General features: G+C 38.6%; 3 protein-coding genes and 1 long non-coding RNA gene across 12 annotated transcripts in view; 1 reads left to right on the top strand and 3 right to left on the bottom strand.

Moving 5' to 3' along the window:
- Positions 1–21,413, bottom strand: part of LOC126621326 (disease resistance protein RPV1-like) — a 63,957-nt gene extending 42,544 nt beyond the window's left edge. Inside the window, exons 1-5 of one of the 3 annotated variants that reach the window (XM_050289755.1) lie at positions 20,301–21,411; positions 19,062–20,157; positions 18,452–18,724; positions 17,375–18,359; positions 16,317–17,191 (exon numbers count right to left, since the gene is read on the bottom strand). In XM_050289755.1, coding sequence (XP_050145712.1) covers positions 16,617–17,191; positions 17,375–18,359; positions 18,452–18,724; positions 19,062–20,157; positions 20,301–20,932 — 3,561 coding nt within the window. In that variant the 5' untranslated portion in view covers positions 20,933–21,411 and the 3' untranslated portion in view covers positions 16,317–16,616. Of the gene's footprint in view, positions 1–16,316; positions 17,192–17,374; positions 18,360–18,451; positions 18,725–19,061; positions 20,158–20,300 lie in introns of those variants that run through there. The other 2 variants (XM_050289758.1, XM_050289757.1) reach the window with 2 other exon arrangements.
- The window catches only part of LOC126621337 (CMP-sialic acid transporter 2-like), a 52,980-nt gene that overhangs the window by 23,963 nt on the left and 2,183 nt on the right, over positions 1–26,834 (bottom strand). The gene's annotated exons all lie outside the window — the stretch shown is intronic.
- LOC126621333 (uncharacterized) overlaps positions 5,042–26,834 on the top strand; it is a 54,196-nt gene continuing 32,403 nt past the window's right edge. For 2 of the 7 annotated variants that reach the window (XM_050289768.1, XM_050289769.1), the window contains exons 1-2: positions 5,045–5,454; positions 5,940–6,580. In XM_050289768.1, the coding sequence (XP_050145725.1) occupies positions 5,211–5,454; positions 5,940–6,580 (885 nt within the window). In that variant the 5' untranslated portion in view covers positions 5,045–5,210. Of the gene's footprint in view, positions 5,455–5,939; positions 6,581–6,957; positions 7,159–7,511; positions 7,742–26,834 lie in introns of those variants that run through there. The other 5 variants (XM_050289766.1, XM_050289767.1, XM_050289765.1 and 2 more) reach the window with 5 other exon arrangements.
- LOC126621344 (uncharacterized) lies at positions 12,095–12,694 on the bottom strand. Its single transcript, XR_007622890.1, has 2 exons — positions 12,590–12,694; positions 12,095–12,371 (listed from the first exon to the last, which is right to left on the bottom strand). It is a non-coding gene; the product is annotated as an uncharacterized LOC126621344 (long non-coding RNA).

Genomic DNA, 26,834 nt, shown 5'->3' with positions numbered 1-26,834 from the left:
TTGCTTTCGCGCGCTACTCGCTTAACTTCGGAGTTCCAACGGAACCCGAAGCCAGTGAGCTCCCAAAAAGCCTCGTGCTAGGTAGAGATGAGAATATACATATAAGGCTTACATGATCCACTCCCCTAGACAATGTGGGATGTAACATTTGATAAAGTGAAGTTCAAATGCAAAAGTATGATGTATTTTTACTCACTACCCTATCAAATGGTAACAATGATCATACATATTGTCACTAGATGAGTTTAAATTTTAAAATTTGTATATCTACTACACGAATTTTGAAACTTAAACTCATCAAACGATGATAAATATGGTGGTGAATATCAATATCACTTAAGGAGTGCAAAAATATTCTCTTAGTGCAAAGGTTGCTAGCACTCCCTTACTCCAATTTAAAGTCTTAGACCTCTAAAAGTTAGGTGAGTTTAAGAGGTGACACCCAAGGCCATCAATATTGTATGTGCAACTTTGTGTAATACACGTCAAAATTGCACACAGTTACAATCACAACAAGAGCCCTCAGCTTATTTGATATAACGGAATCTAACAACTTTTGTTATAATGTGTAACTTAGATGTGCGTTTTTAACGTGCATTGATAAAAACACAAATGTACTAATTAGGAATGAGCATGGCCCGTTTTGTTTGATTCAACTGAAATTGAAATAAAACTAAAGAATATAAACAACGTAACAGCCCGTCTCTAAAAAAAAGATGATTTTATTATTTTAATACATGAGTTTACAAAAATGCCCTAGAGGCGAAGGTTTTGACTTTCATTGACCAACGTGTTGTGAGACGTACTAAATATTCTTTTAGCATATTCCTGAAGTACTCGACAATATGAATGAGTAAGCGCAAGCAGAAGTGAATTTGGAATTACGAACCAAAAGTATTTTGAAGAAATAACTATTCTATTTATATTATATTAATGTATGCTAAATTAGGAGGACATGTGTGTGTGTGTGTGTGTCTGACGGAAAGGGGGAAGAAAAAGAAAAGGAATGTGGGAGAAGAAGAAAGGAGGAGAAAGGAAGGATTGCTGCCCAATCAGGAAGATAAGAGAAGTGAGGGACCAACCAGGAAAGAGAGCAAGGAGGAGAAAGGAGGGAGAAAAGAAAAAGGGGAAACCGGGTTTCCCTCAACCCGTGACCCGACCCGGTGGATTCTCCCATCTTCGGCCACCTTGGACGACAAGGTTAGTGTCAAAATGACCCTTACCACGAGGTCAACCGATCCCTCTTCCATTTTCATGTGAAAATTGGGTGGAAATGGGTGAATTTTGGGTAAAACCGTGCAAAAAGGGGCGCACGGGTTGGGTTTCATTCCGCCATGATTTGAAGTTACCTCCTCCAATTACCACCACAAATAGACTCCCATCAACCTTAGGAAGAAAGCCCAAACACTTGTGGAGGCGTTGGAGTGAGCATGGAGGTCGAATTGAAGCACACCTCTTTAGGGTTTCTGACGGATTTATGTAAAATTGAAGCTCTTATCGGCCAAATTGACCTTGGTCACAGGCGCCAATCGCTCAGGACGCCTTGATGGTTGTGCTATGAAGTTGTAGCACAGACTCCAGGTGAGTGGATCTTTTCCTTTCTATCGTATATATATACATATGATTGATAATTCCACAAACGTTATTAAGTTGATTTATGTATATTACCCACTTTTAATTATTATGAATACCTTGAAGCACAATGGGAACTACGAATAGCTTGATCCATGTCCTACGTACCCTAAATAGGGATCAAGCAATTCGTCGTTCACACTGTGCTTCAAGGTATTCATAATAATTACAAGTGGGTAATATACATAAATCAACATAATAACGTTTGTGGAATTATCAATCATATATATATATATATATATATATACACGATATAAAGGAAAAGATCCACTCACCTGGAGTCCGTGCTACAACTTCATAGCACAACCATTGAGGCGTCCTGAGCGATCGGCGCTTGTGACCAAGGTCAATTTGGCCGATAAGAGCTTCAATTTTACATAAATCCGTCAGAAACCCTAAAGAGGTGTGCTTCGATTCGACCTCCATGCTCACTCCAACGCCTCCACATGTGTTTGGGCTTTGTTCCTGAGGCTGATGGGAGTCTATTTGTGATGGTAATTGGAGGAGGTAGCTTCAAATCATGGCGGAATGAAACCCAACCCGTGTGCCCATTTTTGCACGGTTTTACCCAAAATTCACCCATTTCCACCCAATTTTCACATGAAAATGGAAGAGGGATCGGTTGACCTCGTGGTAAGGGTCATTTTGACACTAACCTTGTCGTCGAAGGTGGCCGGAGATGGGAGAATCCACCGGGTCGGGTCACGGGTTGAGGGAAACCCGGTTTCCCCTTTTTCTTTTCTCCCTCCTTTCTCCTCCTTGCTATCTTCCCTGGTTGGTCCCTCACTTCTCTTATCTTCCTGATTGGGTAACAGCCCTTCCTTTCTCCTCATTTCTTCTTCTCCCCTATTCCTTTTCTTTTTCTTCCCCCTTTCCGTCACACACACACACATGTCCTCCTAATTTAGCATACATTAATATAATATAAATAGAATAGTTATTTCTTCAAAATACTTTTGGTTCGTAATTCCAAATTCATTTCTGCTTACGCTTACTCATTCATATCGTCGAGTACTTCAGGAATATGCTAAAAGAATATTTAGTACGTCTCACAACACATTGGTCAATGAAAGTCAAAACCTTCGCCTCTAGGGCATTTTTGTAAACTCACGTATTAAAATTATAAAATCATCTTTTTTTTTATAGACGGGCTGTTACGTTGTTTATATTCTTTAGTTTTATTTCAATTTCAGTTGAATCAAACAAAACGGGCCATGCTCATTCCTAATTAGTACATTTGTGTTTTTATCAATGCACGTCAAAAACGCACATCTAAGTTACACATTATAACAAAAGTTGTTAGATTCCGTTATATCAAATAAGCTGAGGGCTCTTGTTGTGATTGTAACTGTGTGCAATTTTGACGTGTATTACACAAAGTTGCACATACAATATCAATGGCCTTGGGTGTCACCTCTTAAACTCACCTAACTTTTAGAGGTCCAAGACTTTAAATTGGAGTAGGGGAGTGCTAGCAACCTTTGCACTAAGTGAATATTTTTGCACTCCTTAAGTGATATTGATATTCACCACCATATTTATCATCGTTTGATGAGTTTAAGTTTCAAAATTCGTGTAGTAGATATACAAATTTTAAAATTTAAACTCATCTAGTGACAATATGTATGATCATTATTACCATTTGAGAGGGTAGTGAGTAAAAATACATCATACTTTTGCATTTGAACTTTTTTCACTTTATCAAATGTTACATCCCACATTGTCTAGGGGAGTGAATCATGTAAGCCTTATATGTATATTCTCATCTCTACCTAGCACGAGGCTTTTTGGGAGCTCACTGGCTTCGGGTTCCGTTGGAACTCCGAAGTTAAGCGAGTAGCGCGCGAAAGCAATCCCATGATGGGTGACCCACTTGGAAGTTCTCGATTGAGTTACCATAAACAAAACCGTGAGGGCGTGGTCGAGGGCCAAAGCGGACAATATCGTGCTACAGTGGAGTCGAGCACGGGATGTGGTGGGGACCTGGGCCGGGATGTGACATCAAATGCCACTTGTCATTTTGTACACAAAAAGCAAGACTTCAATGATTTTACCATTTGTTAAAAAAATGACACCTCACGTCCGGTAAAGGAAAAGGATAAGGATTGTCTGCCCTCCCACTTCCTGTGCCCTTCTGTTTGTGTGGTCAAGGTTAAGCCACGTCAACATTTTATATTACTATTCATTTTTGGAGGTATTCATCAATTCCCCCCCTGAACTTGTGATCATTGGTCAATTTCCCCCCTCAACTTTAATTTTGGCCAATTTCCCCCCTCAACTTTAATTTGGCCAATTTCCCCCCTCAACTCTCATAATTAGTCAATTTGCACTCTACTGTTAATTTTTTTTAATTTTCCATCTATTCTTTTTTTTTCTTTCAATCTTTCTAATAACTTCCAACAAAGTACTAAAATTAACATAAACTCACCTGCATAATATAGGGTAAAATGTACAAAAACATAATACAATTAGTATGTGATATGGGTTGATTATAAGAAAAAGTTATGAATCGGGTTTAAAGCATGTAGAAGAAGAAATAATAATCCTAAACTCATGGATCAGACCTATTTCAATAAAATGTGTTATTCTTAATAAGGAGTCGAAAATTATGAATTGACTAGCCATTTTTATACTAAAGCTCGATTCTTCACAATTTACTTGAACTTAGCTTTTACTTTTATAAAGAAAATTTTATTCACATACAAAAATGTACACATCAATCCTTTTCGTTATCAATTTTGTATAGTAAAAAATCAAATAAAATTACTCCATACTGATTTATTATGACTAATAATACTATCTATGATAAATTGTAAAATTCTAAATTTTAATCTATTTGTAATAGGATAAAGACATAGGAAAATGATTAACATACATCTTATTTAGTTTCTTACACACACTTGTTTACTTATGATCAAATTAAAAAATTAACAGTAGGGTACAAATTGATGCAAATTGACTAATTATGAGAGTTGAGGGGGAAATTGGCCAAATTAAAGTTGAGGGGGGAAATTGACTAATTATGAGAGTTGAGGGGGGAAATTGGCCAAAATTAAAGTTGAGGGGGGAAATTGGCCAATAGTTACAAGTTCAGGGGGGAAATTGATGAATACCTCTTCATTTTTGTCTTATTATCTCTATAAAAAAATAATATAAAATGTTGACGTGACTTAACCGTGACCACACAAAACAGAAGGGCACGGGAGTTCAGATAATCCTTGTCCAAAGGAAAAAGGGCCAAATTCAAAGATTAATATTGTGTGAAAAATATGAGGTGACAGATAATGTACGAGAGTTCAACTTTTGGGAGAGTGTCATGAGCATTTTTCAGAGGAAATACATAACCTAATACGACATCGTTTTGCTGAAGGCCAGTCTAAGTAATTATCGCCATTTGGTTCACTGCCTGCCAAGAGATTCAAAAGAATATTCCGTCATCTTAGTTCGTGCAACCAAGAACAACAAGGCCACAAACTGCGTCTTTGTCCTTCCCCACCTCATTCCCGCGGCTGAGGATAAAAGCAGAGAGACGGAGGGCCACCACAATCCACCCCATATTTACGAAAAAACCAACTCACATGGCATTGGCTCTAAACAGCATAATCCCCCACACCACAGCTTTAAGCCTAAGCACTTCTCTGCCCTCTCCCAAAATGCCCTCCAGCCCCCAATTCCAACAGCCTCACAACCGCCGCCAGAGCGGTCCGATTGTCCAGAGCACCGCCTCTTCCTCCTCCAACACCGCCGTCTCAGATGGTAAGCTGCAGCTCCAGGAGGAGGACCACAGCAATGGCTTCAATCCCACTTCCACGTTTGCTCCTGGTGAGTGTATTTTAAGCGCTTTTGCCAAAAATCTGCTTATTTAGTTCTGGATTTCTTTGGGTTCTGTTGAATCATCTGATTGTTATTGTAGCATAAAAAAAGTTTGCATCTTTGCATGTTATTAAGTATTTTCAGCCTAGCAATGTAGAGTTGGATAAGAGATTTGGTGTGTAAAATTCCATTCTTTGGATTAGGGTTGCATAGCAGATGATAGGAAGAGGATAAATGGGAAATTGAATAATGAAATGTATAACTTTTCTGATTAATTTCCAAAGAAATTGCAATCTGCCAATCTAAAACAGTCAGTTATTTAATACCCGGTTTCATTTATAGTAGAGAAGGCACTGGATTAGAGATATGATGGATAAGTTTCCATTCGTTATGTTAACTATTTGAAGTGTAAAATCTAAAAGTTGATATATTTAAGGTATTTAAGGTACACTATAATTCTATTTCTCTTTATCTATCTCTTTTATGTGTTAAAGCGTGGTCCGAATTTGCCAGAAATGTGTCTGGTGAATGGGATGACCATGGAGCGGACTTCACAAAGGAAGGGTACCCAATAGAACTTCCCGAGAATGTAGTGCCTGAAGCTTACAGGGAGTGGGAGGTTAAGGTTTTCGATTGGCAGACTCAATGCCCCACTCTTGCTAACCCAGATGAGCACATTCTTTTATACAAGAATATAGAGCTACTTCCTACTGTTGGATGTGAAGCTGATGCTGCTACTCGATATAGAGTCATTGAGAAGAATGCTGGTGGTCTGAGTAACGAAGTTTTTGCCTTTGCATATCAGTGTAGCGGATGTTATGTGTCTGTCTTGCCAATTCAGGATAAGGGTACGTATAAGTTACAGGAGTTGGAGTATTGTTTGATCAATCCTCAAGATAAAGAGTCTCGGGTGAGAACAATTCAGGTCATCCGCATAGAGAATGAGAAGATGATGCTGCAGAATATTAGAGTTTACCGTGAGAATTGGTATAGGCCATTCAGAAATGGGGATCAGTTAGGTGGATGTGCTATCCGTGATTCTGCTTTTGCTTGTACGGCTGCACTGGAAGCTTCAGAAGTTGTTGGAACTTGGCAGGGTCTCAGTGCTGTTGCCAATTTCCGTGGTACTCAAAATGTGAGTTGATCCGCCTCCTTTTGGTTATGTGTGTATATTTTGTATGATATGCTTAATCTAAGCAAAAATCCTTGAATATCTTTAAGTCTGCTGAAGCGGTTCAAAACATTCTTTTGTTTGGTTAGAAGTTAGGTACTTTGCTCACTCCATAGGTTCACTTCATTTGTTGTTTTTGTCACTGTGGGCATCACAAAACATTGACATATTTCTTTCATTGAATCTTCATTGATCATTTTGTGTCACTCCTTAATATCTTTTCTTTGATATTTTCTGAAGTTATGGCCTCCCATCCATCGATTTGGTAGACAGTCATTTATATGTCAGATTTTTTGTAACTCCCTGGTCCAATTAGTACATAATGTGAACTTGACGAACAGAATGTTCTTCAAGAACTTTTGGTCAACAGTGAGCAGAGCTCCATGAGAGATGAAAGTGGTCTCGTATTGCTTCCCAAGCGGCTGTGGTGTTCTGTAAAAGAACGTAAAGATGGTGATACTTGCAGCGAGGTAGGATGGCTGTTAGATCATGGACATGCCATCACATCAAGATGCACCTTCTCAAGCACAGCAACGCCAAAGGCAAGTTAGCATGTATAGACTCGTTTATTATTGGTTTTCAATGTATGGTGCCGCATGTCAGCATCCAATGACGAGAACAAACCAGCTAAGTATTCTGTCCCAACATATTTGACTTGATCATCGTAAATAGGTTCTGAGAGATGGTTCATCTATTCATCTTTGGATAGTGCTCCCATATTTATAGCTTCCCTGGTGAAATTCATCTGTGTCAATAGAATTATTTTGCTTCGAATAAGTTTTTGTCTGCATATCCTTTTTGTTGTTAGTTTAGTCACGTAAATCAAACTGCAATTCTGATCATTCAGTGTCTCGCTTACAGTGTTTTTGACATCATTCATCATCTTCTTTTACAGGAAATTTCAGTAGCGAATGAAACTACAGTTTTGAAGGGCACTTAAACATTTTGGATGAACTCAAATTCGCAATATGCAAACACAGATATAGGACTCATGAAATGTATCTATTTTTTTTTTTTTTTTGGGGATATCTTTGATTTAATGTATAGCAATAAGGCATCCACATGAATGTAGAAAACTTGTGTCATTTTTTTTCAAATTCCTAGTATACAACATGCTTTGCAATCTTTGTACAAAATGATTTCCAAGCTTATTTACAAACAAGATGGTGGTTTTGATTAGATATGAAGTAAACAAAACATACAAGGTTCCTTATATTTGGGCGTTTATGGTACTGCGGAGTATAGGATATTCCTGAATTTTTAATAATTAAATTAAATTTTTGTTTTTTTAAACAAAGATATAACGGTTAAATAACTCGGATCTCTTATTTTAGAAAACCATATAAAAACTCAGTTAGTATAATTTGTTAATTGGAGGGACAGACAAATTCCAGAGAGACAGGTTCAAAGAAATCCAATCTGGGTCTGTCCACTTGTCACCATAAATCTTGAAAATTACATTACATTCCACCAAATGAGACAAATTGCACTGTATCATTATTAATATTCTCTAAAATCATCTTAGATAATTGATTCATTGCATCAAGAATTCAAGATCATCATCTAGATGCACATTGTAGTATACCTCTAACTATATCTTCTCATGAAATAGTATAATAAGTACTGGACACTATGATGACAGTAAATTTGTGTCATGAAATTTTCTTTTTATGTGGGACGAAAATTACAAGACAGACTTGATATATCGTTGAGGGCACTGAAATTATGTTACTGGAGATGAAAGTAATTTTCCACTTTTTTTACTGTTTTTTATTTTTCTTTCTTTTGCAGCCCCTTTTCAATGTTGCAAATTGTACTCATGTGCTGGGAGCCTGGAGTTACCTTCTTCACCCACACACAAAAATAAGTTAGAATCTTGAAATAACACTTCCCACTGTCCAAATATTGTTTGATCATCATACAGCAATACAAAAGGCATCACTTAACAAAATAAAAAAACAACATAAATCTCCCAACTCTCAAAATGTAACGTCTCCCTATTCGAATCTCTATTTGGAGTTGAGGAATTAAATTTGCTTCTCAATCTTCTACCACCAAATCTCCTCTTCTAAAAGAAGAAAAACAAGTCATTTTCAAAGAGAAGGTAATCACCCAATGTGTGTGGGATAGAGAGGGGGAAGCTAGCCAAATGTGGGATTCCATGGCTAGTTGTATCCGAAAAGTAGCAAAAGAGGTATTAGAAGAGTCCAAGGGCTTTGCCCCACACCAAAAGGAATCTTGGTGGTGGAATGAGGAGGTACAAACAAAGGTGAAGGCTAAGAAGGAATGTTGTAAAGCCTTATACAAGGAGAGGACCGATGAAAATGGTGAAAGGTATAGAAAAGCGAAGCAAGAGGCGAAGAAAGCTGTCAGAGAAGCTAAGTTAGCAGCTTACGACGATATGTATAAACGACTAGATACTAAAGAAGGAGAGTTGGATATCTATAAACTAGCTAGAGCAAGGGAAAAGAAGACAAGGGACCTCAACCAAGTGAGGTGCATCAAGGATGAGGATGGAAAGGTTCTTGCTACAGAGAACGCGGTTAAAGACAGATAGAGAGGTTATTTTCATAATCTTTTCAATGAAGGACATGAAATGAGTGCTTCTTTAGGGGAGTTGAGTAACTCAGAAGAGTGTAGAAACTACTCTTTTTATCGTCGAATCCGGAAGGAAGAAGTGGTTGTAGCTTTGAAGAAGATGAAGCATAGAAAAGCAATAGGCCCAGACGATATACCAATCGAAGTGTGGAAAGTTTTGGGAGAGACAGGTATAACATGGCTCACTGACCTTTTCAATAGGATTTTGAAAACGAAGAAGATGCCAAATGAGTGGCGAACGAGCACTTTGGTGCCTATCTACAAGAATAAGGGCGACATACAAAATTGCATGAACTATAGGGGTATTAAGCTAATGAGTCATACAATGAAGCTCTGGGAGAGAGTCATTGAACATAGATTGAGGCAAGAGACACGGGTTTCGGACAACCAATTCGGGTTCATGCCAGGGCGGTCAACCATGGAGGCAATTTATCTCTTACGAAGATTGATGGAAAGATATAGAGATGGGAAAAAAGATTTACACATGGTCTTTATAGATTTGGAAAAAGCGTATGATAGGGTCCCAAGAGACATTCTTTGGAGGATTTTAGAGAAGAAAAGAGTACGAGTAGCATATATCCAAGCTATAAAGGATATGTATGAAGGAGCAAAGACTGTCGTAAGAACTCATGAAGGACAAACCGAAAGCTTTCCCATAACTGTAGGATTACATCAAGGCTCATCCTTAAGTCCTTACCTTTTTGCGTTGGTAATGGATGAGTTAACATGACATATTCAAGATGATATTCCTTGGTGTATGCTTTTCGCAGACGATATAGTGTTTATAGATGAAACTCAGGAAGGGGTAAATGCAAAGCTTAACCTTTGGAGAGAAGTGTTGGAATCTAAAGGTCTTCGCCTAAGCCGATCAAAGACAGAATATATGGAGTGCAAGTTTAGTGCAAATAGAGGCCAAAACGAGGTAGGGGTGAGGATCGGAGATCAAGAAATACCAAAGAGCGACCGTTTTCGTTACCTAGGATCTATCTTGCAAAATAACGGAGAATTAGATGGAGATCTCAACCATAGAATACAAGCTGGATGGATGAAGTGGAAGAGTGCATCCGGCGTGTTGTGTGACCGCCGTATGCCACTGAAGCTAAAGGGAAAATTTTATAGGACGGCAATAAGGCCGGCGATGTTGTATGGCACAAAATGTTGGGCGGGGAAGTATCAACACGTACACAAAATGGGTGTAGCGGAGATGAGGATGCTTCGTTGGATGTGTGGGCACACGAGAAAGGATAAGATTAGGAATGAGGATATCCGGGGTAAAGTAGGAGTAGCCGAAATTGAAGGAAAGATGAGAGAAAATCGGTTACGGTGGTTTGGACATGTGCAAAGAAGGCCTACTGACGCTCCGATTAGAAGATGCGACTATGGGACAGAGGTTCAGGGCCGAAGGGGTAGATGAAGACCTAGGAAAACTTTGGAAGAGACGCTAAGAAAAGACTTAGAGTACTTGGATCTAACGAAGGACATGACACATGACCGAGCACAATGGCGTTCTAAGATTCATATAGCCGATCCCACTCAGTGACTTGGATTTTCCAAGTCTCCAACCGAGAAGTTTTCCTCACTCGGGAAATTAAGGGAACACTACCCTAACCTACATGCTTCACTTAGAAAGCTTCAACATACAAGCTTCAACAAAAGAAAATTCAAAGAACTTAGCGAAGAAGGCTTTGGTGTATTTAACACAATACGTTGAAATGAAGGAAAACTTATTTATTGATATCCCGATAAGCTACAAATATGTACATATACATGAGTCAAAATAAACAAACAAGAGGGAGCCTTCACAAAGGTTGCTTAGGCGAAGTCTCAGCAGTCGGTAGAGCCCCAGAAAGAGAAGGCACCGGAGGGGGATCATTCGGAGCCTCAGTACTGGACAGAACCCTAGAAGGAGGAGGCATCAGAGGTTGATCATTTGGAGCTTCATTACGCGGTACAGCCCCAGAAGACGAAGGCAATAAATGCCTTTGGAACAAACCCACAAATCTCTGATGATCAAGTAAAACCTGACCATCCGTTTTCTTCATTTGGTCAAGCTTCCTCTTCATGTTTGTAGCATAGTCATGTGCGAGCCGGTGCAACTGTTTATTCTCATGCTTGAGCCCTCTAATCTCCTGTTTGAGACTCATCACTTCAGCCGCCAATGATTCAACTTGGCGGGTTCGAGCAAATAGGCGTTGGGCCATATTAGACACAGAACCTGCACACTGAACACTGAGAGCCAGCGAATCCTTAACAGCTAACTCATCAGACCGTTTGGAAAGTAGTCTGTTATCTTTGGGAGTGAGAAGGTTCCTGGCCACCACCGCAGCGGTCATATCATTCTTCATCACGGAATCCCCAACGGTAAGAGGACCAGTAGGGGAGACGAAGGATGGGCGCCATATGTTGTTTGGAGAAGGCGGGGCTGCCTCTTCAACAAGGTTCAAGTCAAAACGACGGTCGGAGGGGCCAGACATTTTCAAAGGTGTTGAAGAGAGAAGAGGTCGGACAAATCAAGATCTTAGAAGTGCAAGAATGAAGCTTCTACTGGTGGAGATTCAAGTGTGCTTTGGAACTTAATGCCAACCCCTATAAAAATCTGCACTCGACGGAGCTTCAGAAATCGAAGAGGCGCCTGCTCAGAAATCGAAGAGGCGTTTGCTTTCTCAAAAGCTGGGTTGCTTAGAGACCATGAGGGTTGATCTCAGAAATCGAAGAGGCGTTTGCTTTCTCAAAAGTTGGGCTGCTCAAATACCACAAAGGCCGATCTCAGAAATCGAAGAGGCACCTACTTTTCCAGCCTTGTCAGCACCTGTCACACGCACACTCAGCTTTGCGGAAATTATGGGCATTTTGTCGAAGACTTCTGGGGAAGTAGAAAACACATGAATCTTACTGTTCAATCACCCACTTCCCACACGCAACAATAGCTCATGGGTACCACATATAACTTTGCCAAAGTTCTCTGCCAAAGTTGAGCACGTGAAGCTTGCAGCTCCCACTACATCGCTCTGACCAAGAAGGGTAAAAGAATAGCAAAGAAACAGCATTAACAAAGTTTAGACCCATAAATTTTGAAGGTCTAGCTACCATATTATTACCCACAAGGGTAAAGGAACAGTACCACTGCTGGATAATTGGAAAGTCCCTGTGTGTCAACCTATGTGCTTCGTGGCAAGGTAGACTAGCAAACATGCCCAACCTTTACTCACATTCGAGAAAACACTCCCAATAAGATTGCTTGCTCCAAAATCGAAGAGGCACCATCCTCCGAATCTCGAGAGCCAGACTCCCAACATGACTACTTTCTCAAAAATCGAAGAGAGGGTAAAGGAACAGTACCATTGCTGGATAATTGGAAAATCCCTGTGTGTCAACCTCTGTGCTTCGTGGCAAGGTAGACTAGCAAACATGCCCAACCTTTACTCACATTCGAGAAAACACTCCCAACAAGATTGCTTGCTTAAAAATCGAAGAGGCACCGCCCTCCGAATCTCGAGAGCCAGACTCCCAACATGATTACTTTCTCAAAAATCGAAGAGACACTGCTCCCCGAATCTCGAGAGCCAGACCCCTAGCATGATTGCTTTCTTAAAAATCGAAGAGGCATCGTTCTCCGAATCAATCGAAGAGACGCTCGCTTTCTCAAAAGTTGGGATGCTCAGAGACCACGAGGGCCGATCTCAGAAATCGAAGAGGCACCTACTTTTCTAGCCTTGTCAGCACATGTCACACGCACACTCAGCTTTGCGGAAATTATGGGCATTCTGTCGAAGACTTCTCGAGAGCCAGATACCACAGACCACTTTTTCAAAGTGCTCTGACAGAGTTAAAACATGTGAAGCTGGCAGCTCCCACTACCGTGCTATGACCAAGCAGGGTAAAGGAATAGCATTACTACTTGTTGTTAGGGAGACTCCTATATATGTCGACCTCCAACCCCAACAGACAGGCAGACCTGCAAAAATGCTCAACCCTTCCTCATATCTGAGAGGGCACTCCCAACGAAGCCTTTCGAAATATTCAGCTTTCTTTCCCCCCGATAATACCTCTGCAAACAAGCTATACTAGAGCAAGAATATCTCATATCATCAGGGTTAAAAGCAAGAGTATCCCATATCATGCTTTTTCCCTATCTTTTCCTTTGGCCTTGTTTTTACCTGCAAGACAAGGAGAAAGAGAGCAATCAGTCAGCACTTGGAATCAAGCTTCCAGCCAGGAACTGACTGCCTGGAACCCCTTACCTGATTACTTACTTAGCATTGCTCTCGAGTACTCATCTTCAACATCTTATGTTTCCAGGGAAGATACCGCATCTGCTTGAGGAACAGATAGGGCAAGTGCGAAGGATACAATGAAGCATGTGGAGACAAGCGTAACAGCACACGTGCCGATACATCCATTACTCTGTCAAAAGCAAAAGTATCCCATATCAGCAGGGTCGAACGTACTCTAGATTTGATGGACTTGTTTTGACCCTCAAATTCTTCAGTCGGCCATATACTCTGGAGGAAACCAGAAAACCCTCCAGCTCAGTTCAAGAATAAGCCTGTGGAAAGTTACTTCTTTAAAAGCAAAAGTATCCCATATCATCTCTTCTCATTTTTCTTCTCTTTATCCTTCATGCTGCTGCAAGATGGGAAGAAAGTGAACAATCAGCCGGAGCTCTGATTGCTTACCTTGTCTGTCACCTCTTTCAGCAGATCCCCTAGCTCGGCGACTTGGGGGACTCCTACTACATGGTTTGTATCGCGCTTGACCAAGCCTGAAACTACAAGTAAGCTTCAAGTGAAATTGATACATTACCTTGTGCATCTCCACCGGTTAAAGATACCACCCCTGGATGGAGGAAGAGTACTTCCAGAGAAGATGCCACATCTACCTATGAGACAGATAAGGCAAGTCAAGACGATACCACACTCCGATACTTAGAAGTTTCGTGATTACGAGTTCATTCTCTCACAATATTTCCTAATATCATTTGTACTAAATCATTCACTTGTACTCACTAAAGGAGAGTTTGAACCTATGTACTTGTGTAAACCCTTCACAATTAATGAGAACTCTTCTATTCCGTGGACGTAGCCAATCTGGGTGAACCACGTACATCTTGTGTTTGCTTTCCTATCTCTATCTATTTATATACTTATCCACACTAATGACCGGAGCAATCTAGCGAAGATCACAAAAAGCGACCGTTTTCGCTACCTAGGATCTATCTTGCAAGAGAACGGAGAATTAGATGGAGATCTCAACCATAGAATACGAGCTGGATGGATGAAGTGTAAGAGTGCATCCGGCGTGTTGTGTGACCGTCGTAGGCCACTGAAGCTCAAGGGAAAATTTTATAGGACGGCAATAAGGCCAGCGATGTTGTATGGCACAGAATGTTGGACGGTGAAGCATCAACACGTACACAAAATGGGTGTAGCGGAGATGAGGATGCTTCGTGGGATGTGTGGGCACACGAGAAAGGATAAGATTGGGAATGAGGATATCCGAGGTAAAGTAGGAGTAGCCGAAATTGAAGGAAATATGAGAGAAAATCGGTTCCGGTGATTTGGAAATGTGCAAAGAAGGCCGACTGACGCTCCGGTTCGAAGATGTGACTATGGGACAGAGGTTCAGGGCCGAAGGGGTAGAGGAAGACCTAGGAAAACTTTGGAAGAGACTCTAAGAAAAGACTTAGAGTACTTGGATCTAACGGAGGACATGACACAAAACCGAGCGCAATGGCGTTCTAGGATTCATATAGCCGACCCTACTTAGTGGGAAAAGGCTTTGTTGTTATTGTTGTTGTTGTAGCGATAAGCGTCGAGGAAAAAGGCATGGCATCTGTTTGGGGACAATATTCTGTACAAATGAAGTTATCTGGATACATAGATATGCGGAGACGATTGTACAATACATGATGCTCCATCAAACTATTTTTGGGGATCTAACACATGTCCATGAGAGTCGCAAATATATTTGGTTGCTCATACAAGCTTAACAATTACTAGATGATTCAAATATTTGAAGAATGATGCAATTCCCTTATGAAATTTTGGCGACTTACATTATCCTGATCAACTTCTTTTATACTATCTTCAAGAAGGACGTCAGTCATGTGATGTTCTGTACAAGCTTGCTGGAGCTCATCAACCGTAATATAACGACTTTCATTCTTATCAAAGTATCGGAAGGCTGCAACCAGATGTTCTTCACGTTCTAGTTTGTTAAGATGAACTGTAGCAGCTATAAATTCCCCATAATCAATTGTTCCACTGTGGTCCACATCAGCCTGGGAAAGAACGAAAAAATGCGCCTTGTGAAACATAAACAAAGTTGGAACATAAATAAGCACAAAATTGAGAACTAGACTAGTAGGCAAGCCAACTACAGATGATTCTGTTTGGAAACAAGCATCTTACCGCAGCCATAAGATCACGTATCTCTGTATCCTTCATGGTAGAGCCATATCTCCGCAAACCAGCTTTAAGTTCGTCAAATGTTATTGCACCACTATTACCAGTATCCATAGCCTGAAACATCTCTCTGAGTCCAGCAATCTCCTCCTCAGATAGGCTTTCAGCTATTACCTGATATAACATAAAGCCAAAAAAACCTTAAGCATAAGTTGTAGCATTCTAGTTAAGGGGCATGCCAAAAGTCAACGTCACATATAAATATTCTTTACAAGAAAATACTAAATCTGATAGAAATGCCAAACAGTGTTCCAGACTCCCATGCACTTACCAGTAAAGCCACCTTCTTTAACTTGTTCATAGCAGAAAACGTTTCGCAAATCCAAGGGTGACCTAAAAATGAAAATTCATCACTTAAAAGCAAAAAGTGAGCAACATATACCGGACAATTATTGTTAATTCCACTTCAACAGAATCATTCTGGTTGTTCATTTCCTCAAATTTGAGAACCCTCACATTAAAAAGGAAATTTAAGAAATTGGTGTGACTTGAAAAGGAAGCAAAATTTCCCACGCCATACACTTGAAATGGATAAAATCAAGGCAGACTTTGAAAGTTTATTTCTTTATGGCAAATTTCGCTACAGAAAAAGTAGCCGTTTCTCTTTAAATCAAGTTTTAAAGATAACAAATAGGCCATTATATACATGTCCATAACTAGCGCTTTATAATGTATAAAACATAAACAATACCAAAATAATAAAAGCCTTGCCTACTTGCTGTCTTATTTCTTGGTCAGACAAGTGAGCTATCAAAGTACAAATTTGCCTTAAAAAGTTTTTCCTAATCACTTTCATTTGCTTCATCTAGGGAGCAGCCTCTCCATAAATTGGGGTAAGGCTAGCCGACATTCACCTCTCCCAGACCCTGCGTAAAGCGGGAGCCTTGTGCACTGGGTACGACGACTTTCATTTGCTTCATACTCGATCACTTGATCCACTAACTTGAGGCTCCATCTCCTGATCTACCATCTTTGGAATCATCATCTTGTATTGTTTCTTCTTCTACTTTTGGTGCCCTCGACATGAACACATGATCAAATTTGAATTTCTCAGCATCTTCGGCATACAATGGGCATATACCACAGCTTTCCACCTTCATAGGGGAAGCAGAACCAAAATCTTCAAAATCTTCAAAATCTCTAGAATTATCTTTAAAATCCACCGGCCGGAAGACAACAGAGGCCTCTTTGGCAAGTTTGTAAACATCAGGGGAGCAGTTTTTTCCTACCTCTTCACTTCTAAAGGCCTCATTCCACACATGCACGTGATGGCAGTAGCGGCTTTCGCTTGGGATCAAGTACACTGAACTGAACAGTTCATGTCTTTCACCCATGAATTTGACAATGAATTCAGCTCTCACCGTCCTGTAGTCATGCCACCGCCCTGAAACCCCAGAAAGAACAACAGAGAGAGCGAAACCAAATAAACCTGTTCGAAACCAATCTGGACAAAGCTCGATGTCTACTGAAGATTCCTCATTTTGATAGCTGAACCAATTTGGAATTTCTTTTCCTGGACATGCAATGTTAATCTGAGGCCGGGGATTACAAGACCAGTGATGGTACTTAAATGGCACAACAGTTGCCATTCGCATAATTGTAATATGTGCTTCATCCATTATGTTGCTTCTTGAATTACTATCCAATTTTGGGCAATCAGTAAAAACTCTGCAACAATATTTAGGTTTATCCCAACCTTGTGTGAGTGCTGTCCTTGAACTTGACACTATCTTCAGCGACGTGCAGTGTTCAGCTTTAACATTACATAGCACTGGGAGCTCTGGTATAGATTGAAGCTGCTCACAGTAGCTTAAGTGGAGTATAGACAACCGAGAAGCTTGTTTGATGCTTGCTGGTATTTCCAATATACCGCTGAAGCTGAGATCTAGTTCTTCTAAAGAGAGAAAACCGACAGAGCTGGAAGGTAATTTTTCAAGTTTCCGACAACTATAAAAGTCGAGACTTTTAAGATTGGTTAAACTGTAGATACTTGTTGGGACATCCTTAAGTTGATAGCAGCTACTAAGGTTTAAATCTTGAAGCCTATTTAGATTTCCAATAGACGAAGGAAGCATTTCGACAGCTGTCTTGCGCAAACTAAGATACACCAAATGTTCCATTGGCTTCAAGATTTCAGGGAATTTGGAAAATCTAGAGCACTCGGTGAGATCAAGACTCTCAAGATATTTCAACTCACAAATTGATGAGGGTAGCTCTGTAACTGCTGTTTGAATTAAACTTAAGAACTTCAAATGTTCCATTGGCTCCAAAATCTCTGGAAACTTTTCAAATTTAGAGCACGAATGAAGATTGAGTATCTCGAGATTTTTCAACTTACACTTGCTGCTTGGAAGTTTCTTAAGGTCTTTGCATTGCCATAAATTCAAGTAAGAAATATTTTCGTTAGACCAAACTGATTCAGGCAACTCCTTTATACCACTGCATCCTAAATTTAAGTATTGAATATTTCCTGGCATCTCTGGAAGATACTTGAGTCTCGTGCAGTCTTCAAGATCAAGATGAGTAAGCTTGTCAAGATGTTGAAAATACGAAGGAATTTCAACCAAACTTGTACAGCCCCTGAGATCTATCTTCACAATTTTTAGACTCCTAGAGAGATTTGGAACTTCAGTTAGACGGTAAGATTGCGACATATCGATAACTTGCAAGTTGACAAGTATCTGCAACAAATGAAATAGAAATATAAAGAATTAATATAATTTCTACACTTGATTTTATACAAGAATTAAAATAGGCATACAATATAATATACCTGCTCTTCTTTCCAAAGCTTCGTAACCTTGCTCTGTGGCATATGAAGCTCAACTAGATTTTCCGGACAAAATTTTGACGGCAAAGATTCCAGTGGATATCCAAACCAGTATAGATAACGAAGGGAATCGGGAAGGTCTAGAGCGGTGATTTTGAAGCCATCATCCACAATTAGCATTATTAGGTTAGACATCTTTTTGAAGTCTGCATGTTTCAATGATCGCTCATGAAGATCATACCAATTAACCTGTATGGCTTCAACATTTGAAGTTTCCTGAGAATAAGAAGAAAGTTTAAATGTGAATATAAACATATTAAAATGTAATGCACATTTGGAACAAAGAGTATTTGCGATGGTAATCATGTACAAGAGTCTTAGTCTAGTCAAATATCCAACATAATTGTATCCTCCTCTACTTGTCTAAATAAACGAACATTTGTTCATATTCCAAACACTTCCTAACACAATAAATATTCAATCAAATTCATCTTTTAACAATCTCACTTCTTTATTATAAATTAGTTTTACTTTGTTCTGTTATCATCTCAAGTTTGTAATTTTTATTTTCTAAAAAATGAAAAGAAAAAATTTGAATGCATTTGGCGCTTACCGTGTTACTCTTCAATACACGATAGATATCCTCAGCAGTGAACAACCTACTCCTTTTACCGGGATCTTTAATACCTTGTTCTTGAACAGTTTGCCTTCCCATTTCTTGTAGCAAATCGTGCATCTCTATGGTTTCCCAACCCCGCTTTGAATCAATTGATATGAGACACCTATTAATGAGAATATCAATTCCGGTTTTCGGAAAGCGTCCACAGGAAGCTAACGTTCGTTTTACCTCATACAAAGCATTCCCTTTATGAAAACATGCTATATCCAGAAATATCTCCTTCTCACTTTGTTCCAATCCATCATAACTTGTTCTCAACACTTTCTGGATATCTTTGCTGGGAAATCGTTTCAATTTGTTGAATTGCTCTTCCCATTCTTCTTCGCTCTTGCAATTGCAGAACGACGATCCCAGAACTGTGAGAGCTAAAGGAACGCGTCCAGCATAGTCCACCGCCTTTTCTGCCAACTCCTTATAATCTGCTATAGGAGAACTTTTATTCTTGAAAGCATGAGAACAGAAGAGCTGAAGAGCATCATCCCGTTTTAATCCCTCAACCTCGTAGATCTTACCCTCTTCAGGAAGTGTTCTCTTATCTCTACTTGTGATAATGATTCTACTTCCAGTGCCATACCGAAGACGCTTGCCAGCTAAACGTTCCAGCTGTATTGAATCACTCACATCATCAAGAACGATGAGGACCTTTGTACACTTGAGCCTCTCTCGAACAAAAGTTGATCCCATGGATAGACCTTCTTCCTTTAATATCTCCTTAAGAAGTGTTTTTTCCAAGTGAACTAGTCCATCTGCTTTTTCTGACTTCTCCCTAACATTCTTAACAAAACAAGAAGCTTCGAATTTAGAAGAGAGTTTGTGAAATATAGTTTCAGCAAGGGTGGTCTTGCCAATACCACCCATGCCCCAAATTCCAACAGTGATGCAAGCATCCGATGAATGAATGCCCAATAGCTCTTCAATTTGCGGAATGCGACTTTCAATTCCAACCAGGCCCTCTAAATCACATGATGATTCACAAATCAATTTGGTCCAAATACGATCGACAACATTCTTAATTAGATCTGCCTCCGTCCTGCGCATAGAGATATATATGATTAGGTAGAAAAGCAATAGTTAGTCTTAAATACGCTTGACCGAATCTTAGCACAAATCAAATTGTCACAAGTTTAAAGAAAATTTATAATTTTATACAAGTTAAAAGGATAAGTTAGTTACCCGGATTTGTTTGAATAATCAAACCCAGATAGATTGGCCGCAGTCGTCAAAGCATCCCTCCACTTGTGCACCTTGTCGATACTGTTATCGACACGTTTTTCAAGTTGAGCAAATGCATCCGCATAACTCCCGTGTTGTTTTCGTACATGAGATGGATTGATGTCGAAGAATATGGGTATGACCATCTGGCCATATCTTTCCTTGCATTCGAGTATATGCTCAAGCTCATCCAAACACCATGTGGAAGAAGCATAGTTTTGTGAGAAAATGATCACCGAAATGGTGGATTTCTCGATTGCTTCTAGAAGGGCACTTCGGATTTCCTCTCCTTTCTGAAGTCTGTAATCGATGTAGGTTTCAATTTTCTTCTGAAGTAAGGCAGCATGAAGATGGCTGGTAATACCAAGGCGGGTGTCCTCACCTCTGAAACTGATAAACACATCGTACTTTTCTCGACGAAGGGGGATATCAGCATCCTCGTCATCAGCAACAGCAGCACAATCAGCTACAGCAGAATCAGTCGCAGGAGACGAAGAAGAGGAAAATATCAAAGATCTGCAGCACAAGTACAACAGAGTCCCGATGGCGATGACGATGATGTTGAAAACTTGAATGAACGCAATCAACTCCATCTCTCTATTGCTTGGATCAGATAGCAAAAAGAGAATCTGAACTGGTCGCACCTGAGACTAGATTGGAGTTGACCACAGAAAAATTGAAATTGTAGTCTGTGCACAAAGTTACAAAGGCTCCATGGAGGACAAAAATTGAAAATTTGGAGAAACAAGGATCAGTCACTTTCACATACTTAAAAATACTTTATAATTGATAATGCTGCTACTTAAATTTTCTTTTAAATATGCCTAATTAAAAGAAAAGTTTGTCCAAAACATTTTCTGTAAAGCATCTTTCAATAAAATATACGCCTGTTCCAAGAAAATCATCAGAGATTAAACAATAAAAAACAAAAACAAAATATAAAGACGAAATTGCGCCCACTTTCAGCGCAGAAACAATCTGCGTTCAAACGGAAGAAAGGTTAGAGTATATCCCTAGTGGAGGACTTAAAAGAGAGAGAGGTTGAATTTCCTCTGCGCACTTAGACACGGCCAAATAAAAAAAATAAAGGTCTAGATTTTGGAGACGAATTTTCTGTAAAAGCTGGGAGGGATTGAGATAACGGTGCAATGAGAGTGGATGGGGTGAGAGAGATCTTTCAGTACGACCAAAATGCACGAGATAATACATCATCACGTATTATTATATAAATGGTAAAATGTGTATATTAAAAAGTTAATAATTTAAAGAATAAAATTTCTTATAATTTATATAAAAACACGTGATGTATCATTAGTGTTCCGGTCATAATTTATTAATAATTATACCCATTTGTCTTTAAAAATGTACCACTTTGTTATATGTAAAATGTACCCATTTTTTTTGTAAGTACCATGACACACCACGACCGAAGTCAAGATATGCTGGCCGACACCCAAAAATGACGTAACCATTTAATGAGTGATGTAGAAATGTAGATAAATTTAAACGGAAATTAGAACATAATTAACTAATAAAGAGTGAAAGCAATAGTGTGAAGTACCCATAAAACAAAGAACCAGGATCCTCGCCGGATCCATTTTTTAGGGATCCCGCAATTATGTTAGTTTATCGTATATCATGCAGTTAGAAATTATTTAAAATTCAAAATATAAATAGTACCTAACAAAAATTAACTATAAAATATACGATGAACAGACACGATTACGAAATTCTTAACATCCCTAGCGAATGGATTCGGTCAGGATCCTGGTTAGTATACAAAAGCAAAGGCATGTCAAAAAAATTTGCATATTATTGTACTAGTAAAAACTTGAAAACCACCGAAGAGAATCAGCATAGTCCCATGTGCCCCCATGTGCATATTATTGTAAAATGTTTTTCTATTGTTAGTCATCATTGTGTTTTCTCCACTGTGGAGTAGAAAATGACAGCTCATTTCCCTGAGCTCTCTCAGCTATCAAAGTAAATATGGCGTAATGAAAATAGAAGGGATTAAGTTGATGAGGACTTGGTTGGAATGAGAAGAAATTAGAAACCGATTCTTGTTGAAACTGTGTACTTAAATATTCTGAAATCGAAATATAAATAGTGAGTTTGTTGTGTGCTTACTATAATACCCTTATTCCAAAATCATAAAGCAGTGGGTTTGTTGTGTGCAAACTTGAAATTTTAAAAATATTAAGAGGGCATAATAGGTAAAAAAATTGCATTCCCATTCCCTCCCTCTTTTTGAACTCAAATACCACACACATCTAAGAAGTTCAATTCCTCCATTTTGGGGAGTTTGATTTCGGATTTTATGTGAGCCCCACTTACTTTTTCATTCCCTAAATGTTAGTAAATATTGGAATGCTTCAGAAGGATTGCGATTCCGTTTCTTTCCACTCCATTCTCTCAGGAGAGAGAGAGAGAGAGAGAGAGAGAGAGAGAGAGAGAGAGAGAGAGAGAGAGAGAGAGAGAGAGAGAGAGAGAGATAGGGGATTTCTTATTCATGAAAGATTTTTTAATATGATCGGTAAACGAGGTGGTACCACGTATCATTGGGAAATTTTATTTAAACCCGTTTGTTGTATCTCTACACCCAACTTATTAAAATTCTCTATCACATTTCCAAATTTGCCCTTAAATAAGTAGTAAAAAAAATATATTAAAACCCAAAACCCATGAACTACAAAACACTATTTTTATCTCTACACCCATTTATTTATTCATGTAAACTCAACTCAAACGCCAAAAATGAATTTTCAAAATAGCAAAGTTATTTTATTGTTGCAAATACTTATATAGTAGTCAAATTACTTTTCAAAAGAAGATATATGTTTTTTGCGATGATGTTCCAACCAAACAATTGTGTCAGAAATTTTTTTTCGAACAAAATAATCTATATTTGTTAGAGTGCACAATCGTCGCAATAACAATTTTCGACCCTAAAATACTACTCTAGTCTGTTGCAAATATTATTTTCTATACAATAGGGTTATCGTTAAAACACCTTATCAAAAAAAAAAAAACAAAACAAAACAAAGGCATTTCCAATGGGAATTGTGGTAAAAAAATAAATGCTTTCTAGTAAAAATTCCACTTAGTATTGTTCAAATAATATTTTGTATTATCATTAATAAAACAAATATATATAAGATCAATGTGGTAAAACTAATACATTCATTACAAACCTAAGATATGTGTTTGAACATACTAACACTAGTCCTCAAACTCTGAAATGCAAACTTGAATTGTTTCGAAGACGTGCAGATAAAAACATCTTCTTTTGTACATACAACGCATGTAGCTTCTTCATCACTCCATATAGCTCCTTGATCACTGCTTATATATCTCACTAAGCCAAAACCACATAACCACAAGTTTAATTAATTATTATACAAATATCAGAAGAATTCAAAGCATACATATGTGTGTATGGGTGAAAACCAAGGTTCTAAAAAACATTAGGCGCTAGTCGGGCGGTGACGGATTTAGGTAAATTTTTTATATATCTTGTAAATAAATGCATATTTACACATAAAAAATTATACTTGTATGAAATTCATGAATAAGCTAATAAAAGAATAGTGATATTAGTTATATATATATATAATATACATACATACATATAAGTCAGAAAGTGAAAAAATGTGAAGTTTTCAAAAGATGACGAAATTCTTCTCTCTGTTTTAGGCTTTTAAAATAGAATAATAGAGATAAAACAGTAATTTAAGATATTTTAAAAATAAGAGATATAATATTGGAAGATTTTTAAGATTTTTTTAAATGGGAAGAGATAAAATCATGTCTGACCCCCATCTCCAACCCTTCTCTCACATCACCCGAGAAGTCTCCATATGTAATAGTAGAGAAAAGATTAAAAAAATCAATTCTATTATTTAATGATTAATGATAAGGCATAGTGGGAAACAAATACAGTAAAGTGAGTTGTTTTCCGACGCCTCTTTCACATCACCGAGAAGTCTCTCTGACTCTCGCACATCTTCGTCCGAGATCTCTCGAACATCTTCTTCTTCTGGGTTGTTTTCAAATTTCTCTTCAGAAAAATTAATGAAAATGGTTTGAAAACTTTGAATTTTAACGATAAGGACAAAATAAAAGGTAAAGTAAATAGTACCATGTTTAACTTTTTATTGTAAAAATATGATTTTTCCTTAAAGTATACAGTACCGCAAACTTTTCGTTAAAATTCCATTTCTCTTCCTCATCACTCACATATACTTCTTATTATCCATTCTTTACTTATCAAATTATAAAAAGAAAAAAATATACATCATTTGCATAATGATTATTTTGATATTGTCTTTCAGAGCTGTCGTTGAGGGGGAGCTACTGGTTCCATGGCACAGGGTTCCAAAATTTTTGGGGCCCCCAAAATAGTTTTCTATCTAATCGGGTTAAATAATATTATATTATTTATATAAATAAAAAAACTATTCAGAACCAAAGAAAAGATATAAAAATTCTAGTGGGGCCACAAGCTATGTGAATGGCTACATAAACCACCAAATCCTAAGAAATTTTATAAAAATTATAAAATAATGATATTTCTCCTAATGTTTCTCAATTCTCACTCCAAGAGTCACGGTCTGCTTCTCTCTCTCACCCCAGACGCCCCCTCTCCTGCTTCTTCTGTATCTCCCTCCTCATTACTTTTTTTTACACAAACCATTAAACCCTAAATTCAGAATTTCATGTCATTGAGGAAAATTTTCCAAATCACAAAGACTATTGATGTAACATCTCACATTACCCAGGGAGTGATCCTTAAATGTATATTCACATCCCTACCTAGCACGAGGCCTTTTGGAAGTTCACTGGCTTCGGGTTCCGTAGGAACTCCGAAGTTAAGCGAGAATGAGGCCAGAGCACTCCCAGGGTGGGTGACCCACCGAGAAGTTGCTCGTGAGTTCTCAAAAATAAAATCGTGAGGGAATGGTAAGCCCAAAGCGAACAATATCGTGCTACGGTAGTGGAACCGGCCTGGGATATGGTGGACCCGAGCGGGGATGTGACAAATGGTATCAGAGCCAATCCTTGGCCGGAAGTGTGCCGACGAGGACGTCGGGCCCCTAAGGGGGTGGATTGTAACATCCCACATCGTCCAGGGGAGTGATCCTTAAATGTATATTCACATCCCTACCTAGCACGAGACCTTTTGAGAGCTCACTGGCTTCGGGTTCCGGAGGAACTCCGAAGTTAAGCGAGAAAGAGGCTAGAGCACTCCCAGGATGGGTGACCCACCAGGAAGTTGCTCGTGAGTTCCCAAAAATAAAACTGTGAGGGAATGGTAAACCCAAAGCGGACAATATCGTGCTACGGTGATGGAACCAGCCTGGGATATGGTGGACCCGTACCGGAATGTGACAATTAAAGTGGTGTGGTGTAGACTTCAATTAAAGTAAGATATTTACTAGTTCAAGTATATTAAGTTGGAATTAGAAGATTTAGGTATTTTTTATTGATAATGATTTTTTTTCCTTTTGCACTTTTTAGGGCAAAGCAGTGAACAAAAACCACTAGACACACATGCATTGAGAACAATTAGGTTTTATTGTTTAGACTTAGTATAATTTAATTGTGATATCGTTTGAGATATAAAAGATGACACTTACAAAAAAATATTCATGTGGCTACTTGAAACGTCAAAGAAAAAAAAGTTGAACAACTGACTCATCTAAAAAACGAGGTATTGATAGGTTTTTTGTTAAAGAAAAAGAACCACGAAGTTCAATTTTTTTTTAAAGATTGTCTTAAGAAGGGCCTATTTTATAAATTCGCACAAGGTCTCCGAAATCTCAAAGACAAGTTTCCTAATTCTATTGGATAATGATGCTTAAGATTGTTGGATTAAAAGTTTGAATCATCTTCAATTTCACTTGCTTCAACATGGAAGGGCTAGACAATTTTAAGTAAATTTATTATATAAATAAATTAGAGTAAAAAGAAAAAGAAAAGAATTAAATAGTACCCCAAAAAAATTTAAACAAATATTACAGAAATTGTCAAATTGATCTTGGTTAAATACCATGCAAACCATTCAAGCGGAAAAATCAAGCCAACCAAATAGATCGGGTCATCCTATCCTATCCAAGCAAATCACCAAGTACAAGAATACTCCTCACCTACCAATAACAACTATCACTATTATTAACCACCATTTTTCAATTCAGACAACGACTAAAATAATTTGCTAGAAAAGCTACAAATACAAGTTTGTGATGCTGCAAATGTCAAGTAAAAAATGTAATAACAACGCGTAGCACAAAGAGTTAGGGGTGCTTGTTGTAGGTTTTCCGACAGACCAAAAGTGTGGCTAATCGCTCATAGGCTTGATTTCCGACGACAGGAGGTGTATCCACACCTCCACATCTTTGTAGCTTTGCCGGTGCTTCACGGCAAGCCAAAAACATAATAACAACGTGTTAAGCAAGCCGCTTAATGGTTCAAACATAATCTATGCATCATGCC

Source organism: Malus sylvestris, chromosome 5, assembly GCF_916048215.2.
Source record: "Malus sylvestris chromosome 5, drMalSylv7.2, whole genome shotgun sequence".
Taxonomy (NCBI): domain Eukaryota; kingdom Viridiplantae; phylum Streptophyta; class Magnoliopsida; order Rosales; family Rosaceae; genus Malus; species Malus sylvestris.
The sequence above is the reverse complement of the archived record's forward strand: the minus strand, read 5'-3'. Positions and strand labels throughout refer to the sequence as shown.